Source organism: Macaca mulatta, chromosome 9, assembly GCF_049350105.2.
Source record: "Macaca mulatta isolate MMU2019108-1 chromosome 9, T2T-MMU8v2.0, whole genome shotgun sequence".
Lineage (NCBI taxonomy): Eukaryota > Metazoa > Chordata > Mammalia > Primates > Cercopithecidae > Macaca > Macaca mulatta.
In genome coordinates this window covers 116,427,302-116,446,342 of record NC_133414.1, presented here as the reverse complement: position 1 = coordinate 116,446,342, position 19,041 = coordinate 116,427,302, and the positions used below count along the sequence as shown (strand labels likewise).

Genomic DNA, 19,041 nt, shown 5'->3' with positions numbered 1-19,041 from the left:
TTGGTTCCTGGCTTGCTAAGCTGACTTTTCATTTAGGAAGACAGAGAAAGTAATAGAGTAACTTCTATTACTTTGGAGCTAATTCTGATCAAGAAGGACAAACTGGATGGTAAAATAGAAGCAAGAAACATAACCATGTCATGTTAGAGCTCCTGATAGATAAGATGACTTCTGGGCATACATATGTATCCCTCATGTAAACAAAGCAGATTTCAAGACAGTTGAGAAAAATATATCCATAGCCTAAAAAAGGCCATAAGAGGAATGCAAAATCTCAAAATCAAAATAAATTTTACTAATAACTATTTGGTGCTTCATGTGTATTGACCCAGTTAATTCTTAAAATAGTCCCATAACTGGGCCAGGTGCGGTGGCTCATGCCTGTAATCCCAGCACTTTGGGAGGCCAAGGCGGGCAGATCACGAGGTCAGGCGATTGAGACCATTCTGTTTAATACGGTGAAACCCCGTCTCTACTGAAAATACAAAAATTAGCCAGGTGCGATGGCGGGCACCTGTAGTCCCAGCTACTAGGGAGGCTGAGGCAGGAGAATGGCGCGAATCTAGGAGGTGGAGCTTGCAGTGAGCTGAGACTGCACTACTGCACTCCAGCCTGGGCGACAGAGCAAGACTCCGTCTTAAAAAAAAAAAAAATTGTCCCATTACTGTTCTATTTTGATTCACTTTAAAAGATGAGTAAACTGAGATTAGCACAGTTAAACACTTCTCAACTAGTAAGTGGAAGAGGGAGGACTAGGAACCCTGGAAGTTTGACTCCAGCGGCAACAATCTCAACCAGTATCTTAGTCTTTATCAGATGCAATGAACTGAATGGTTGGCAAATGTTTTTACAAATATTAAATATTTTAGGCTTTTCAGGCCATCTGATCTCAACTATTCAGTTCTACACTTGTAGTGTAAAAACAGCCATCGAAGATAAACAACCAAATGGGTGTGGCTGTATTTATGGACACACTGCATTTGAACTTCATATATATATTTTAATAGCCTTTATTTTAAAAGTTTTAGATTCACAGCAAAATTGAGCAGAAAATACAGAGATTTCCCATATATGCTGTGCCCCCGCACATTCAGTCTCTCCCACTATCAATATTCCAATCAGAGAGGTATATTTATTATAATCAATGAGCCCACATTGACATATTATCACCCAACATCCATAATTAATATATTAGGGCTCACTCTCAGTGGATTTCATATAATTTTCACATATCACATTGTGACTGGTTTTTTATTCAACCCTTTAAAAATGTAAAAAATCATTCTTAGATATTGAGCTATACAAAAACCAACAATTGGTTGGATTTAACCCAATGGCCTTAGTTTGCCCATCCATGGTCTCTGAACAATGGCCAAACTGGGAATTCCATTTGTAAATTAAAAGGTCCCTGGATCCACCTTTCTACTTTGCCAGATGAGGATGATTTTCCAAGTTTTGTTTCTTCATTCCCACCTTTTAAAAGAAACTAACTCTGAGAGTTGGGAAATGTTTATGAAAAGTATATCTGTATGTGGGATATCAAGTTCTGAAATGCCAAGTTAATTTGGTAGAGTCAGAAGACAGGGATGGAAGCTGTTCTCCTCTAAAGGGAAGCAATCTAGTGTCAAGGTTCTCAGAATAGGCCCTGGAGCCCAATGGGCTGACTTTTTGAGACCCAGCTTTGGCACTTAAGCAAGCTATCTAACCTTTTTGACTTTCACTTTCCTCATCTGCAAAATGAGAACGCCAATAATACCTACTTTTTGAGTTGCTGTATCGAATCAAATAGTCCAGGGCATCATCAGTATAGTAAGAGCTCAGTATACATCAAAGTTAATGACAAATGCTAGTGAGTAAGAACATATTTTTTATAACAGAGTGCATTCCAATTTTGTATCCATAAAGATGAAGCACATCGTGATTCGGCTTTGCCGAGCATATTAGAATTCAAGTTCAACTCACAATACTTATTTCACCAGTTACCAGTTTAATGCCAATTGAATGGGTTGAATGCTGCAGACTCCATTTCAGTAATGTGGTTTTTAATCTTACCTCTGAACACTATACTTTCCCTAGAAAGATTTTAACCTCAAGCTTATCCCTACTTTCTTTTGAATACCCAGCAGGTACTTAAATTTGAAATCCTCTTTGCAAACTTTCCTTCTATGTTATTTCGTGTTTACATCTTTATTATACTGACCCACTCAATCATGAAACAAATTGTAACTAGACCATATTAAACCTACTTCAAATCCATTTTCAGCCACCTGAAATATAATCGGATCTGTTTTGAAAATGTTTGGATCTTTGGTCATGGGTGATTAATGACTTAAGCCTTCTAGGAAAATAATGCCACCAAAGAAATAACTTATACTCTATTTACATGCATTTGTTTTGAGAAGAGGAACTGTGGTTTGCATTTGGCAACTTTTCAAAATTTTTTGTCATGCCATCTCTTGATAGTAGCAGAAACTGGAGTACATTCCTCTTAGTATGTTAGAAGCCTAATTTACATGAACGATTATATTACTGGGTGTTCCCTCATTGTCCAATAAGTTCAAAAAGTGAGATCAGTTAGGTAAAAGGTTCTGTTCTCAAATGTGCCTATATCCGGGAAATTTTTCATATTCCCTATAGGGAAATCAGAGTCAAATGAGGCTATCTTTTTAAGTACTTGATTCTGCTTCCCTATCCCTATCTCTCTACAACTTGGGGAATCAAAGAAAAAAAAAAAACTTTAAAAATAAATATTTGGTATAATAACATCTGAATAAGTAAAGGCAAATTGTCAAGATCCTGAAATCAGTAAAAGTCAAATAATTTGTAAAATCAAAACCATTTAGTTTAGAAAAGGAACATTAACTCCTGTTAAATCCCAGGAATAATGGTGTGGTCAAAAAGGTAGATACTATCCTCTCTTGAGAGCTGTTGGATAAAAACAGACAGGAAAAATAGCACACATAAATTCATCTCAAGAATGGTCTTACTGTAAGAGTTCAGGCTAGGTTCGAATCTCTTCAACATTTATTAACTGGGTGACCTTGGGCAAATGACAACAACTTTCTGGTGTTCTTATATGTAATTTGTAGCTAATAGTACCAGTACATTATGTGGTTTGTAGAGGTTTCATTCAGAAACTGGATGAGAAACATTGAATGCTTAGCATGTGTCTGATACCTAGTATACCTAGTAGGTATTCAACATTAGCTATTATTATTTTTATGATTATTTCAGTGTAGCAGGGAAGGCTTTTCATAGTTTTCACAAAGACAGCACATTCCCAGAAACCAAATTCCCCTACCTGCCAGTGCCGTAAACACGTGGCATAAATTCGTGGTGTCCCACCCAAGGCTAAGAACTGGTTATCTGGGGTGGTCTCTGCCTATTTCCAGCCAAATCAGAAAAATAAGAACACCTTAATTAAAGGTATGCAGTTTGAAGACCTGTTCTTTATTCTTAGGCTGCACTTTTTTGGATGTGAAATTCTTTGATGCAACAGTGGTCAAGGTTAAATAGGATTTCTCGTAAAGTGTTAGGCAAAAGTTAAAATTGGCAAGCCTACTGTGGGCCCTGAAATTCGTGAAAACCCCAACAAACAGAATTGACCTCAAACCCCTCTTTCCTTCAAATACAACACAGGCCGAACGGACCCACCCGGTGGCTGTGAGAGACGTCCCGCGAGGGACCTCCGGGAACGCACGAGACCGGACCAGGATTGGCGGCGGCAGCAGCAAGGAGGCGGGGCCTAGACGGGGCCTGCCCCTCGCACGTGATCCTACCCGCCAACTAGCTCCGGCGCCCGGAACGTCAGCCAATCCTCAAAGCTTTGGAAGCGCCTGCCCGGCAGTGCGGCTGAGCCAATGGGCGGCCGCCTTACAGGCTCTTGGTGATCGGGATTCGCGGGTGCTGCCGGCTCTGGTGGCTGACGAAAGAGGAACCGGTAGTGATTGGCTGTGGGACCCGGCACCCGGCTCCGCACCGGAGAGGAAATCCGCCGGAAACCACTAGGGCTAAGCTTGCTGGGATAGGCGCGCAGCCGCAGAGGTGGTCCGCTGCTGGTAGCCGGGTCGCTGGTGGCCGCTGAAGGTGGGCGGCAGGAGGCCTTTGTGAAGTCAGGCGGCTCCAGGTCGTCCTCCGGGTGCGGTCCCTACACCGCCTGCGTCACCTGGCGCGAGGGGCTCATTTCAGATATAGACTTCGCGGCCCACCCCAGCCTGCTGAATCGGAAATGCTGCGTTGAGCCATAGGTGATTATTATGCACCCTTAAATTTAAGAATTAGTCATTCTGAGGTTTCTCTCAATGGCGAACTTGAAAATAAGTTCAGGAAAGCAGACAATTGGGGCGGACCGACAGCCCTGATTCCGATGGTAAGAGCAGTGCGCTGGCTGTGATCTTTCTGCCACCACCTTAAGGCCTCACTTAAACTCGGGACCTTCGTTGCATCATCTGTAGAATGAAATGATGCTCTTCGACCTACCTTCTCGTGGTGGTGATGTGATGATAAAAATTGAATAGTGAGAAACCCAGTGGGCTATGAAAATGTGTGGAAGATGGCATTACTATTTCTCAGTGGGGTTCTTATTACTTATCAACCCTATAGGCGGAATTGACTGATGCAGCCTACACAGTATTTAATTACATAAGTGGTACACCACGTATGTGCCCAGCATGGGATTTGATAGGAAGGATTTGAAGGGGTTAGAGACTGGGAGACCAGCTAGGAATCTGCCCAGCCACCCACCTTTGGGGTAATGTGCGTCTGGTCTTCAGTGCCAACAATAGAGAGAATGTGAAATTAACTTGATGATGGAAATGAAAGAAGGAATTGAAAGCTTCTCAAGTAAGAAACCAGAAGACAAGTAACGAGAGAGCATCTCTTGAAATCACACAACAGGGTAACCGAGTGGAAATTTCCTGTGAGCAGTTATAAAGTTAGATCGTGGAGTGGCGCCACCCGTGGCTCATGCCTGTAATCCCAATACTTGGAGGCTGAGGCGCACGGATCACCTGAGGTCGGGAGTTTGAGACCATCCTGACCAACATGGAGAAACCCCGTCTCTACTAAAAATATAAAAAATTAGCCAGGTGTGGTGGTGCATGCCTGTAATCCCAGCTACTTGGGAGGCTGAGGCAGGAGAATCGCTTAAACTAAGGAGGCGGAGGTTGCGGTGAGCCGAGATCAGGCCATTGCACTCCAGCCTGGTCAACAAGAGTGAAACTCGGTCTCAAAAAAAAAAAAAAGTTTGAAGTCCAGATTTTGCTAAAGATGATAATTTGGGGCTTTTCAGCATGGACTATGGTAGAACCCTCAGAGTCATTTTAGCATGTTGAGACAGGAAATGCATTTTCATTTCTGTAGCGGGGCCTTAAGGAGACCCCACCATTAGGCTGTCGATGTCACATCAGAGAAGATGATCCCATGCAACCTGAACCCTTGGTAAAATAAAAGCATGCTATTATTCATATTAGTGAAGGAAAACATCAGACATAGCTTTATTGCTGACTCCTGCCCCCTTCAGAGCCCATAGTCACAGGCCTCAGGGCTGTTCTGTAAGTAAAGCTCTAGGAAACCTTGCCAGTCCTTCCCACTAATGAGCAGGGCTGAGACTGTGGGATCTTCCTTCATGGCTGCCATCCACAGTTTAAGTTTTGGAGTGTGGTCTACACACCTGTGGGAAGAGGAAAAAATGAAAGGTGTGAGCTAGGTCAACTAGGATGACATCACAGAGTCTCCCAAATGTCATTATTACTCTACAGTTTCATTTTTTCCCCTTAAATATTTCATTAAAAATATTTTAAAATGCATGTAATAGAATATGCAATTTGAAAGACATTATAGAGGTTCCTTTTTTACCCAAGAGGAATGAGACTAGAGTGAAGCGACTTGTCAATGTGAGAACTTGCCCAAAGAGAGAAACTGACAATTTATTAAAATGAGAACAGGCAATACAATCAGGAATGTTCTATGTTAATTAGTCTACACCCAGATTATGACCAAAAGTAACCCTGAATAGCTCTAATGTCCAAGAAGCGGGAGTAAGGCAAGGTGGCTGCCAAACTCAAAACAGAATTTGGAAAATAATGTGGAAATCCTACTGGTAAATGGGAGGTAACACTGATCATACAATCTGGCAACAACATCCTTATAAAAATTTACAACCTTATGGATTTTTTTTTTTTTTTTTTTTTGGATACAGAGTGTTGCTCTTGCCCAGGCTGGAGTTCAGTGACATGACCTCGGCTCACTGCAACCGCCTCCCGAGTTCAAGTGATTCTCCTGCCTCAGCCTCTCGAGTAGCTGAGATTACAGGTGTGCACCACAATGCCCAGCTAATTTTTGTATTTTTAGTAGAGATGGGGTTTCACCACATTGGCCAGGCTGGTCTCCAACTCATGACCTCAGATGATCCACCCAGCTCGGCCTCCCAAAGTGCTGGGCTTACAGGCATAAGCCACCGTACCCTTCCCCTTATGGATTTGTAATCAGGAAGGAAGGAGTACATTTTAAAGCACTTTACTACATGTCACAGAAATCCCTGCCTCCTCCCAGTGATGGAGAGTAGTTAGTGTAGGTATATGACATGCCCTGGATAGTCCAAGACTCCCGACTGCTTGTTCTCATTCAGACCAGTTGTATTACATATTTTAACTTCTGTTAAAAAGAAAGGTCAATATATACTATGCCAACTGTCATCCTAGATTATGCACAAAATATTCAAATATCTTACTCATATAACTTCATTGCTTCCAGCCGTTCAAACCAGGGCCAGATGAGATAATCAATCATAGAGATAGAATTGCCACCAAAGAACGTCGTCTTCTTATTAGTCAGAACCTGAACATTAAACAGCATAAAAGTATTTATTATTTGTGCATGTAGTAAGACTCACTAGAAACGCTGAAGGGAAATTAAGTAGAGCAGGTGAGAGAAGCAGTTTTTACTCCAATGTATCCAAGTTGGGTTTTTGTCTGTTTGATCAAAAAACTTAATTAAGCTTTAGAATCTGTTGGTCTGAGATGAAGCAAAACAATCGCAACATAAACTGGAAAACTGAAAAATAAAACAAGTCACAGAGTACAACATATCTGTAATACAAAGGACTGGTATTCAGAATATAGAAAGGATTCCTGGGAATCAGTAAGAAAAATGGCAAATAACCCATTAGAAAAATGAGCAAGACTTGATCTTCACAAAAGATGATGTCCAAATGACCAATTATCATTTGGAAAGGTGTTCAACTGCATTAGTCATTAGGGAAATGCAAATTAAAACCAAAATACAATAACACTATACATCCATGAGAATGCCTAAAATGAACAAAATGAAGTTGGCAAGGGTATGGAACCACTGTCATAGAGGTGTAAATTGGTACAACCATGTTTTAAGAGTATGCATACTCTTATCACCGAGCAATTCTACTTGGAAATGTAACACATGTTCACCAAAAGATATGTATATGAATGTTCACTGCAGCACTATTTGTAATAGCCCAAATGTGAAAATGCTTATTATCAAGAGTAGAATGGGTAAACTATAATATACTATACTTTGGAACACTGTATAAAGAATAGGAAAGAACTACACACAGCATAGATGAACCCACAAATCTAATATTGAATGAAAGCAGGCAGACCCAAAAAGATGAACATTATATGAGTTCATTTGCATAAACTACAAAAAAGCCCAAACTAATATTTTGTTAGTTGATATGAGTGCTGGTTCCATGACTATGTTCACTTTGTGAAAATGTGTATGTTCTTATGCTTTGGGTACTTCCCTGTGTCAAAAATTAAAAATACTAACTTTTCAATATAAAATGCACAGTCTGCAGCTTATGATGGTTCAGTTTAAATTCTTTTCAACTTTACAATGGTGCAAAAGCAAGCATTCAGTAGAAACTGTACTTTGAATTTTGCTCTTTTCCTGGGCTATCGATTTGCAGTATGATACTCTTGATGCTGGGCAGCCACACCATCAGGAGAGTAAACAACCAATGCTCTAATGTGTGCTGTGTTGCCAGCATCTTTTGAATATGGGTATTCAATAAATTATATGAAATATTCAACACTTTATAAATAGGTTTTATGTTTGATGATTTTGCCTAATTGCAGGCTAATGGAAGTTTTCTGAGCACATTTAAAGCAGGCTAGGCTGAGCTATGACGCTCTGTAGGTTGGGTTTATTAAATGCATTTTCCACTTACGATATTTTCAACTTATGATGGGTTTATTGGATGTAACCCCATTGTAAGTGCAAAAGCATTTGTACTTAAAATATACTGGAAATAGATTGTATTAGCTACTAAACAGATGACAATCATTTGAAAACCAAACACAAATTGTATGTTTCTGAAATTTTAAGAAGGTGAATTGGTTACAGGGTTTGCCAAAGGGAGTGATTGAGAATATTATCTGGCTATTTAAACCAACACCAAACTAATTTGTCCTTTATAAATAACCTCCATAGTTTTTTTCAATGCATAGTATGCATTTTAGATTGCATATATCTACCGATTGTGTTCCGTCTACTACTGAACTAATTATCTGAAGAATATGGACTGCATCTTACTTTCCAGCTCCCACACTGTTCAGCAGAAAAAAATAAAGTACCAACATTGATTCCAGAAGAAATGTAAAACCGAAAAACCAATTACCATTAAAGAAATCAAACTAGTAATGAAAAATCTACCCCTGTTAAAGACACCAGGCTCAAATGTTTTAAAGAAACACTAGTCCCTACCAAATGGTTTCAGAGATTAGAAAAACAGCTTAGTTACCCAACTCATTTTATGAGGTCAGAATATCCTTGATACCAAAAGCCAATAATGATACTATAAGAATAGAAAATTATAGGCCAATCTCATTTATGAACACACATATAAAACTCATTTATTAGCTAATTCTACAGTACATATAAAAATCCATAGAGAACAAGTAGGTTTTATCTTAGGAAGGCTAGGATGGTTAAACATTAAAAAAAAAAAAAAGAAAAAAAAAAAATCTGTCAGTAGCACCATATTCACCAGATTAACAGGAAAAAATTCTATGAACATTTCAATAGATGTAAAAGATGCAGAAAAAGCATTCAATAAAATTCAACATTTATGACTTTTTAAAAAATTAGCAAACTAGTAATAGAAGAGAACTTTATAATGAAAAAAAAGGTTTCTGAAAAACCTACAGCAAACGTCATATTACTGATAAGATGTTAAATGCATTCCCATAAAAGACGGGAACTATATCTTCTGTCAGCAAAAACTTCAGGCTTAGCATGAATGAAATATCTCAAGGCCAAGAGACAGACTCCAAGGCCCAAATGTCAGCTTTCCCCAAAAGAAGGTAAAATATATCTGGGCTTCCCTCAAGTGTCTGTACTGTTCATTGCAAACTTTTTCTGGTGGGAAATATTTAGTATGTAATACTAAGTGGACACAGGACACAGAAAAAAAAGCAGAACACAGAATGATATCTATGCTCTGATTAGAGCTACATTAATTTTTAAAAAATATATGGACAAGGATTGCAAACAAGCATGGAAAACTGGATACATAAAAGCTTGTGGAAATGTGGGTACAATTTCCTTTTTCCTTGTTACTTTAATGTTAACACAGCAGAATATTTTAAAGCAAGCCCATGACAAAGTATTTTTAGGTGTTTTGATTTATATCTTAAGCAGAACAGCTTTCTGCTTTATAACAGCAGTCTGCTGTAAAACAAAAATGTTTAGGGGAATTTTCCTAATTGCCAGAAAGTGACTTGGGAAGTGGGAATATGAAGAAAAGAATAGGAGGAAAAGGAGGGTAGATATAGTTATCGTTTACTCTGATGGTAGCTAGGAGAAATGATTACCTCCTCTAGCTTGGTAAATTCTTTACGAAATTCTTCTTTTAGGCCAGCATAGTCTTCTTTATTTTGGCTTCTAATAAAGCTTCCTACCAAGGATGGCACCTAGAAAGAGAATAATTTCTTAGTTTATCAGTTTATGGCTAACTATATCAGCCCCCTCACATAAAAACATGACAGAACCCTCATAGTCCTGGTGTCAAGGTGTTCTAGAAACATCAAGGGTGCACCAAGTTCCTGTGCTCACAGAGGCAACGGACTGGTCTTAGGAACAGTTTTGTGGCCTAAAATGCTGGGTTGGTCAGGATTTTATCAATTATAAATAACAGAACCTACTTTGGCATGTTTAAGAAACAACTTTCTTTCCTTTTTTTTTTGAAACGGAGTCATGCTCTGTCACCCAGGCTGGAATGCAGTGGCACGATCTCAGCTCACTGCAACCTCCACCACCCAGGCTCAGCAATTCTCCTGTCTCTGCCTCCTTAGTAGCTGAGATTATGGGCATGTGCCACTACGCCCGGCTAATTTTTGTATTTTTAGTACAGCAGATGGTGATTCGCCATACTGGCCAGGCTGGTCTCGAACTCCTGACCTCAGGTGATCCATCTGCCTCAGTCTCCCAAAGTGCTGGGATTACAGGCTTGAGCCACCACACCCGGCCAACACAACTTTCTTTAAAGGAGACTAGGCGGCTTATAGAATTATTGGGAGGCTGAACAAACAGGCTTGGAATTAAGACAGAACATCCCAAATTCATGCTGAGAACTGGCCTCATGGGAAGCGCCCACTGATGCTAGTGCAAGCTGAGCATTAGATGCTTCAGTTTGTGCGGCTGCCAGAAAGTAGAGTCTGAGATAACCGCTAACGCCACTGGCACTGATGCCATTTCTACTCGAGAATTTTATTTTGTAACCCACACTGCTGAAACCCAGAAGCTCTGCTGCCACTCTCACCAGCAGAACCAGTGGAGAGCTGAATATCTTAAACAGATATCCCACCAAGTCTGTTTCCTCACCTTGCTCGTTTCTGAATTGAGCTCTGTTGTGTGTGTCTGACAGGAAAAGCCTAGGTCACAAAACTGGGCCCCAACTGCAAAGAGCTAGGGTAGAGAATTTTTCTGATTTCTTTGTTGGGGAGGACGCCAGGAGACTGTCCAAAAGGGACTGACTACCTAAAGACTTGACGGGTGTAGCATCAGATGCTTTAATGCTCGTGATGGTGTTTGTGTGTTTTAGTACTTTGGTCTTTGGTGTCATTTCATTGCAAGATGCAGAAGTCCACTCATCCTAGTTTAAGTAAACAGGCACTTGTAAAAATATAGAATCCCATGAAATCCCATCCACATCAGTTCAGCCTGCCCTGGGACTGAAGGCTTTCAGGCAGCCCTTTCATCTACATTTCCATCTGGGTCTACCTGGTCTTTCATCTGTTTTTCCTTACATTTCTGCTCCATATTACTTTATGTACTTCAGTCCCTTTGCAATGCTTTTAATTTTTGCTTTTCTAAAAAATTATTTCTTAAGTGGCTTTGGTTTTCCTAGCCTCTAATGTTATATTTGAGCCCCAACGCTTAGTTGTCTTTACTGTCCTAACCTTTACTGTCTTAGTCTCTGTGTCTCATTTCCAAGTTCCCAGGAGAGAAGGTGACTGGCCCAGGTGTGGGGGCGGGGTACGCTTCTGTTCTGATGGGCTGTGGCCAGGAGAGCAGGGTCATATGTACATAAGGCCACCTCTCCCTTAAAAGCAAGTGGGGAAGTAAAGATGGGCGTCTTCAGCATTCCTTCTAAAGCTCATTTTCTTTCTAGATAGTACAATGAATCTCTTGTGACTACTTTTTAAAGTAGTAGCTTTATGCATGAAAGTAAAACTTCATGCCTAAAAGCTTTACTTTTAAAGCTCATTTTCTCTGACGTGTCCTACAAGTCCTTTCACAATCCAGTTCCTGTTTACCTCTCCAAAGTTACCCATTTTATCTCTTCTCCTGATACTTTATATTCCAGCCATACTAAAAAAAGTTTTCTAGAACTGGCACCAGACCAAAGAGATTTTTCTTAAAGAACCACTTAGGCTTATGTTTTTTGGTTGATATTGATGACTTCATATCTTGAAGCTGCATGCCTTTAACTTGTTACTACTTTGTAAAACTCTCCAACATCTTTCTTGAAAATGTCATGTTCCCTTTCATTATCTTTCACAGCAGCCACCTCTACTATTCTTTCACCCTCATCTTACTAAGCAGGTGACTCACTCTTCCTTTCCCGTTGGCTTCCCTTTGTAATGTCTCCTAAAACGGAATGTTTTCCCTATAACTTTCTCTTAGGGCATTTCTTTAACCATCTTTTTCTCTAAAGATAATCCTTTATACACTGACCATACTACCAAGGTGACAATATTATAGGCATATAACCAGACATGCTATTCTTGGTGTCTAAACACACATCTGTTAGTTATTTCTTTGTTAATATTAATTGTTTGTGCTAATCCACAATGTTGATGCTAAGTAAGGTACAAACAGTTCTCCAGGAATGCCATTTATTCAGTCATCTGAGTAGCTGCTCGCTGCTTGATGCTATGGCTATAAGGACAAGAACTAAGTAGTTACTGTGTCAGACTCTGCTCCAGGCGTTTTATATTAACTGATTTTTATCTTATGAGGTGGGAACAATTACTATATCCATTTTACCAATGATGAACGGAGAGGCAAAGTAATAAGTAACTTGCTCAGAGTCACAAGGAAATAGCAGAGCCAGTCACAAAACTAGGCAGCGAACTAACAGTGATCCAAACACAGCCCTCACCCTCAAGGAGCTCACAACCCCAGTGCAGTACACAGGCAAGAAGACAGGCAAAAGTTCACACAGATGGGAACTCAGAAGCTAGAGCACTGACCAGCCTGACAAGCTCCTGAAAGGCAGCAGTGTCTGAACAGACATGTGAAAAATGACGTGGAGATAACCAGGCACGGTGAGAAGTGGGAAGAATCTGACAGCAAGAATTGAGAGAGAAAGGGGCGAATTTGGGAATTCTGAGAAAAGTTTAGTATGGCTGGCATATATAAAGTGTCAGAAGAGTGAAAAGGGATAATTTTGAAGGTAAACAGGAACTGGATCGTGAAAGGACTTGCAGGACACTCAGAGCTGACAAGTATATTCCTGTTTTGTTTTTCCCAAATCACTGAACTATAAATGGCAGCATAGATTTCGCTTTAAAAAACAGGTTTTTCAAATAGGAGCTGAAATTTCTTATGCACAGACCTTAGAAAACAACTCTAAGATCATCTTCTGGCAAGCTTTCTCATAGGGGTCATCCGGCAACAGCTTCTTCCCTGGGTATGCTTCATCCAGGTACTCACAGGTGATGGGAGACTCATAGATCAGCTGACCCTGACTGTTTTCCAGAACTGGCACCAGACCAAAGGGATTTTTCTTAAAGAACCACTCAGGCTTATTTTTCAGGTTGATATTGATGACTTCATGCCTGAAAGACACATAGGAGACTATGAAGAGAGGGAAACCACTTTTGTGCTTTTGGATAAATCCTCTTTGCCATCCACTTAGCTGATCAAACCCCAAATTTAGGAGTCTGCCTAGATTCCTTCCATTCTAGTTTTTGATTTTATGAATTTGACTACTTTCGATACACCTTTTAAGTACAATCATGCAGTATTTGTCTTTCTGTGTCTGGCTTATTTTACTTAGCATAATGTCTGCAAGGTCCATCCATGTTGTCACGTATTGCAGAATTTCCTTCCTTTTTAGGTGGAATAGCATGACAACATTTTCTTTATCCATTCATCTGCTGATGGACATTGACATTATGCTGTTATGAACAGTGCTGCAGTCTACATGAGAGTGCTAATATCTCTTTGAGAACTTGATTTCATTTAATTTGGATATATACCCAGTAGCGAGACTGCTGAATCATATGGTAGTTCTATTTTTAATTTTTTGAAGAACATCTATACTGTTTTCCATAGCAGCTGTACTATTTTACATTCCCGCCAACAGTGCGAACGGTGTGCAAGGGTTCTGATTTCTACACATCCTTGCTAATACTTTTTGTCTTTTTTAATTATAGTCATCTTGACAAGTGTGAGGTTATTATGTGATTTTGATTTGCATTTTCCTGATGATTAGTGATAAGCACTTTTTCATATATGTGTTGCCCATTTTTATGTCCTCTTTGAAGAAATGTCTATTTTTTTAATTTTTAATTTTTTTTTTACACTCTGTCTCCCAGGCTGGAGTGCAGTGGCTTGATCACAGCTCACTGCAGCCTCAACCTCCTGGGCTAAAGTGGTCCTCCTACCTCCCGAGTAGTTGGGACCACAGGCGTGCACCACCACACCCAGCTAATTTTTTTGTAGAGACAGGATCCTGCCATGCTGCCAAGACTGGTCTTGAACTCCTGGGCTCAAGTGATCTGCCTGCCTTGGGGTTATAGGCGTGAGCTACCATGCCCAGCCTGAGAAATGTCTGTTTAAGATCTTAGCCCATGTTAAAATCAGGTTTTTTTGTTGTTGAGTTGTAGAGATTCCTTATGTATTTTGGAGATTAACCCCTTACCAGATATGTGGTTTGCAAGTACTTTCTCCTATTCCATAGGTTGCCTTTTTGCTCTGTTAATCGTTTCCTTTGCTGTGTGGAAGCTTTTTTGTTTGATGTACTCCCATGTGTTTATTTTTGGTCTTGTTGCCCAGTCTTTGGTGTCATGTCCAGGAAATCATTGCCAAGGCCAGTGTCATGAAGCTTTTCCCCTATGTTTCTTCTACACATTGGCCTTTTTTATATTGCTTGAATTTGCCAAATGTGTTTCCACCTTAGAGTCTTTGCACCTGATGGTCCTCTGCCTCCTCTGCCTGCCTTTTCCTAGGTCTTCCCAGGTCAAACACACATCCCCAGGCCCTCCCTGACCACAGCTCTGAAGTTGCTGAGCAGCTTCAATTATATGATTATCATGTTTTACTTTCTTCATTGAATTGATAATGTGTGTCTGAAATTACTTTGCTCACTTATTTACAAGTTTATTAAGTTATCTTCCTAGAATGTAAGCTCCACGAAAGGTGGGATCTTGTGTATCTGTTCATAGTAATAAATAAACATGTAAGTGAGCAAAATGCTAAATAGATATAAATACTCTGAAGAAAATAAAAAGTTTCAGATAAGGACTTAGTAAATATTTTTGTTTTGAAATATTTCATATGAATGAATGAATGTATCAGTGGAAATGCTTTAAAACTGTCAATAAGATACTCCATTTATGGCTAAGAGGTATCTTAGTTATAAATCATACGAGGCAACTAATTGAATTGTGTCCACTACCCACTATATGAGAACCAACATAAAATTCAATTTATTTTGCTAATTTGAGTAAAGAGTTTCTTGGTTTTTACAAAGATATTAAAGAATCCTTAAAATCCACCCACAAGACCAGGTGTGATAGCTCGATCTGTAATCCCAGAACTTTGGGAGGCTGAAGTGGGCGGATTGCTTAAACCCAGGAGTTCAAGACCAGCCTGGGCAACATGGTGAAACCCTATCTTTACAAAAAATATAAAAACTAGCCAAGTGTGGTGGCACTCACCTGTAATCCCAGCTACTCAGGATGCTGAGGTGAGAAGATTGCTTGAGCCCTGAAGGCAGAGGTTGCAGTGAGCCATGATTGCACCACTGCATTCTAGCCTGGGTGACAGGGTGAGACGCTGTCTCGAAAAAAAAAAAAAAACCAACAATCCACTCACAAAAAAAGCTTTCAGATTAAATCTCCATGCACTGATTTTTAAAAAACATGTTGTCTGAGTAAATCGTACAAAGTAAACCAAAAAGGAAGAAAACAGGTGAAGTCCAGGCTATAGTCAGATTGTATTTAGGTCTATCTTGTATGTTGCCTGAGACAGTAGAGGAACTAAGAGAAAAGAGCCAAGTCCATATGATCATCAAGGCTGAATAAATATTCAATAGAACAAATTACTAAAAAAAAAAAAATAGACACCAATACCTTTTGTTTTCTATTTTTCCATCCACAGCTGTAGCTAGAACAGCGTTTCATTTAAGGATTTAAATACATAATCCCCCATGGAAACAAAGGAACATCCAATTTGAACATGAGCACAGGTGTGTGTATAATTTAAAAGGTTCATGTGCTGACAGAATACTGGACGCTTAGGTACCAGCCATTGCAAAAAAAAAATTAAAAAAAATTACTTGGCTGCTTGCCAAAGAATTATCAACATTTTTGAACTATGAAACAAACAAAAACTTTTGTTACTATGAAAACAAAAGGCAGATCCTGGGCTTTTGTTCTTAAAAAAAAAAAAAAGTATCTCAGAACACACATGCATTTTGGTAACCTGGCATCGTGAGCCAACAAGTCTATACACCTGCCACAGCAAGTTGGAAGATGCAACTTTTAGAGAAAACCATGCTTTGTTAAGTCATATCATGTGGTTAGAATCTAGTACTTTCCCAGTAAAAGCCTCCTAGAGGCTCCAGCTTAAAACTGGTCTATTAATGTAGTAGACCTTTGTTGTTTGCACTGCCTGGAAGCTGTTAACCACCCTCTTCCTCCCTTCTACCCACACTATTATGGGAAGATACTTCCAATGTTCCTTTGGAAAACTGCCCCAGTAAATAAGGTAGGGTTGTTTCAGACTAAAGGTCCAGGGTGAAGCACATAACCCAGGACTTTGTGCCTCTGAATCCAGCTGTGTCATGCTCCTGGACTTTTCAATTAAATGAGTACCAAAAAAGGTCTTTTTCAATTTCGATTAAATTAGATTTCTCTTAGTACAATAAAAGAGTTCTATTACAGCAAATATGACAGTGTTTTTGATAAACATTACTAAATAGTAAGTATTCTGTGTTCAGAATCATAATCTCATCCAAATGAGAGGCATTTCTTAGTGAAGTAATGACAAATCCCCTTCAAATGTATTTTTTAAATGCATTTTACCTTTCTTTTAGGGAAAATAATTGCCTACTAAAGATTCTCCCCTTAGAAAACTAAAATTAGTTCACAGACACTAAACACACAGAAAATTTCTTAAGAATGGGGGTTTTGTTTTAAACTTCCACAGAGCCTTCCACACCACAGGTATCTAATAAATGTCTAATCAACAGACATTCAAAGGTCATGGGAAAGGAAGTGGTTCCAATGGATACTTGGTGTCAGAGAAAAGTGAAGTGACTGTTGCATATGTCCTGTGGATAGCCCGTAAGTCAAAAACTACGCTAGTTTCAAAACAGGCTCTGCAGAAGGATGAGCTAGACAGACACTTCCCTCTGTTTGACTCAACCAACAGCCCAATCCACAGGAATATGTGCAGTAAACTCAGCACTACTCTAGGAGGGTCAGGGTCTAAACTCTGCTGTACTGGGGTAAATTACTATTCCAGGAGGGAACAATACATTCAGAATAACAACTAACAGTTGAGCTGGAATAAGAATGGGGAATCACAGTAGGGCGAAAGCAAAAGGACTCTGGACCAGGAATTTGCGACCTACCAAAGCTGAAAGAGCTGCTGCCGGTTATTACCCGGGCAAATCACTAACATCACTGGAGCCTCGGCTTTTCTAATCCATTAAATGGTTGGTTAATCTAAATGAGGTGTCCCAGACCTGGAGTCTTGTCCTAGACCGTTGGAATCTGTGGTCTATTTTTCCTAGGGGAAGGGTCTATACCTTGCTGTCTCCCAAAGGGCGGAGAATAATGTGCAGTAAAGGACGCTGGCGGGAGGCGGGTAGAAAGGGGCTGAGACCCCACCCCACGCCGCCGCCTGCAGCAAGCTCCCGGACAGCTCGGGGAGCGTGCCCCGCCTGGGTGCCCACCTGATTCCCTTGGCCTTCAGGACCAGAAGCGTCCTCTCAGCAAACGGGCAGAACCTCATGCTGTAGACGCGGATCGAGCCCTCCGGGACCGGCCCCGGGGGCGCGCTTCCTGCCGGGGAGAAGCGAAGGCGATTACGGCCCAGAGAGGTGTCGAGACCCCCCCGTATCCCACTGCCCCCGCGTTCCACTGCAGCTCCGACCCGTTCCCCGCCGGTGGGGCGCTCCCGGGAGGCTGGGCTCCCGAAGCAGCCTCGAACATGCCGCCAGGGGTCGCCGAGATCACCCCTCTTCGCGGCGGGCAGGCCTCACCCTTCCCCAGGCTCCTGGCAGACTCCCGGGACATCGTGGCGCAGCGCAGGCCGAGCTCCTCTGGCGTTTGCAGGCGATTCAGGAAGTAGGTCGCCCGTCCTTCCCGCCCTCCTTCCCTCCCCGCTTCCTCCCTGGCTCAAAAGTGCCTGCCCCGGGCGGCCGCCAGCTCCACCCGGTGTGCCTTCCAGGCTTTATGGGATAGCTCTTAAAATAGCTTAAGGGGCTGTGTCAAAGCATCTCGCTGGCCAAGAGATGCACCCACAGGGAGATGCACAAAAGTTCTGAATGCTCAGAGTCATCCCTCCGCCCCCGAACGAAGGGGCCTCCACTCCGCCCTCCATGGGGCCCCACGTCTGACGCTGGCCCTGACCTCCCTCCTGTGGCACTGACCTCGAAGCGCCACCCGCTCCGTACCAAGGCTTCACGGCTTCGGAGCCTGTGGCCCGAACTCATGGCTCACTCACCGGTCCAGAGCATTCTCTCCAAAGGCTCCTGTTAGCTTGTGAAGGGAAAATAAAAATCTCCGGACCCCAAAATTACTATGCCAAAGGGAAGAGTCAAGCTTGGAAACTGAGTCAGGCAACACTGCCTCCCATTTTGTTCCTAAATAGATAGCTACAAAGATCAAAAGCCACACACCTCCCCAAGGGGCTTGTTTACAAGGAAATTCCTTGTGGGCCCCCAAGATCTTTACTCTAAAACAGATCAGTTGAATCTCATCCTGGCAATGTAAACTAACGGCTTATCTTCCCAAGTACGGGACAAAGACAGGTCTAGGAGTCATCCTTCCTCTCGCTGGAGAAAAATGCATATTTGACTGCTTTCTCTACCCTATATTTAATCTTGTAAAAATGCAGATTCACCAAGCACTGGCATAACTGACTACTCCTCTACGACCTCCTTTCGCGAATGTAACATGTGCTTTCAGTGAATGCTGATCAAAGGCCCCAAAGAATGCAACTACTTGCCCCTTTGAACTACCTTCCCTTTTTTCTTTCTTTCCACTTTCCCCTACTGCCTGCTCTTTCCCCTTTAAATATTGAAGTCCTCAAGCCCTCTTT

General features: G+C 41.2%; 2 protein-coding genes and 2 long non-coding RNA genes across 9 annotated transcripts in view; 2 read left to right on the top strand and 2 right to left on the bottom strand.

Moving 5' to 3' along the window:
• Positions 1–3,751, bottom strand: part of GSTO2 (glutathione S-transferase omega 2) — a 31,148-nt gene extending 27,397 nt beyond the window's left edge. For all 3 annotated transcript variants that reach the window (XR_013397773.1, XM_001114322.5, XM_015148027.3), the window contains exon 1: positions 3,655–3,751. The gene's annotated coding sequence lies outside the window, so the exon portion shown is untranslated. The remainder of the gene's footprint in view (positions 1–3,654) is intronic.
• Positions 3,752–4,004: 253 nt separating this feature from the next.
• Positions 4,005–8,658, top strand: LOC144331340 (uncharacterized). Of its 2 annotated transcripts, none has more exons than XR_013398401.1 (2): positions 4,005–4,247; positions 6,200–8,658. It is a non-coding gene; the product is annotated as an uncharacterized LOC144331340 (long non-coding RNA). The 2 variants fall into 2 exon arrangements; XR_013398400.1 differs by having other exon boundaries at positions 4,005–4,369; positions 6,200–7,820.
• GSTO1 (glutathione S-transferase omega 1) lies at positions 5,468–18,789 on the bottom strand. Of its 3 annotated transcripts, none has more exons than XM_077945446.1 (6): positions 18,445–18,789; positions 17,672–17,780; positions 13,100–13,322; positions 9,852–9,950; positions 6,731–6,837; positions 5,468–5,671 (listed from the first exon to the last, which is right to left on the bottom strand). In XM_077945446.1, the coding sequence occupies exons 1-6, from the start codon at positions 18,455–18,457 to the stop codon at positions 5,518–5,520; spliced, it is 705 nt and encodes a 234-aa protein (XP_077801572.1). In that variant the 5' UTR covers positions 18,458–18,789; the 3' UTR covers positions 5,468–5,517.
• Positions 10,112–14,614, top strand: LOC144331342 (uncharacterized). Its single transcript, XR_013398403.1, has 2 exons — positions 10,112–11,767; positions 12,991–14,614. It is a non-coding gene; the product is annotated as an uncharacterized LOC144331342 (long non-coding RNA).
• Positions 18,790–19,041: the final 252 nt, after the last annotated feature.

Bases quoted from the DNA above. Each gene is read 5' to 3' on its own strand.
- GSTO1 (XM_077945446.1), bottom strand. The intron at 13,323-17,671 runs GTGGGCACCCAG...TGTGTCTTTCAG, and splicing joins CTGAAGGCCAAGGGAATCAG to GCATGAAGTCATCAATATCA. The intron at 6,838-9,851 runs GTAATCATTTCT...TTTAATGTTCAG, and splicing joins AATTTACCAAGCTAGAGGAG to GTTCTGACTAATAAGAAGAC.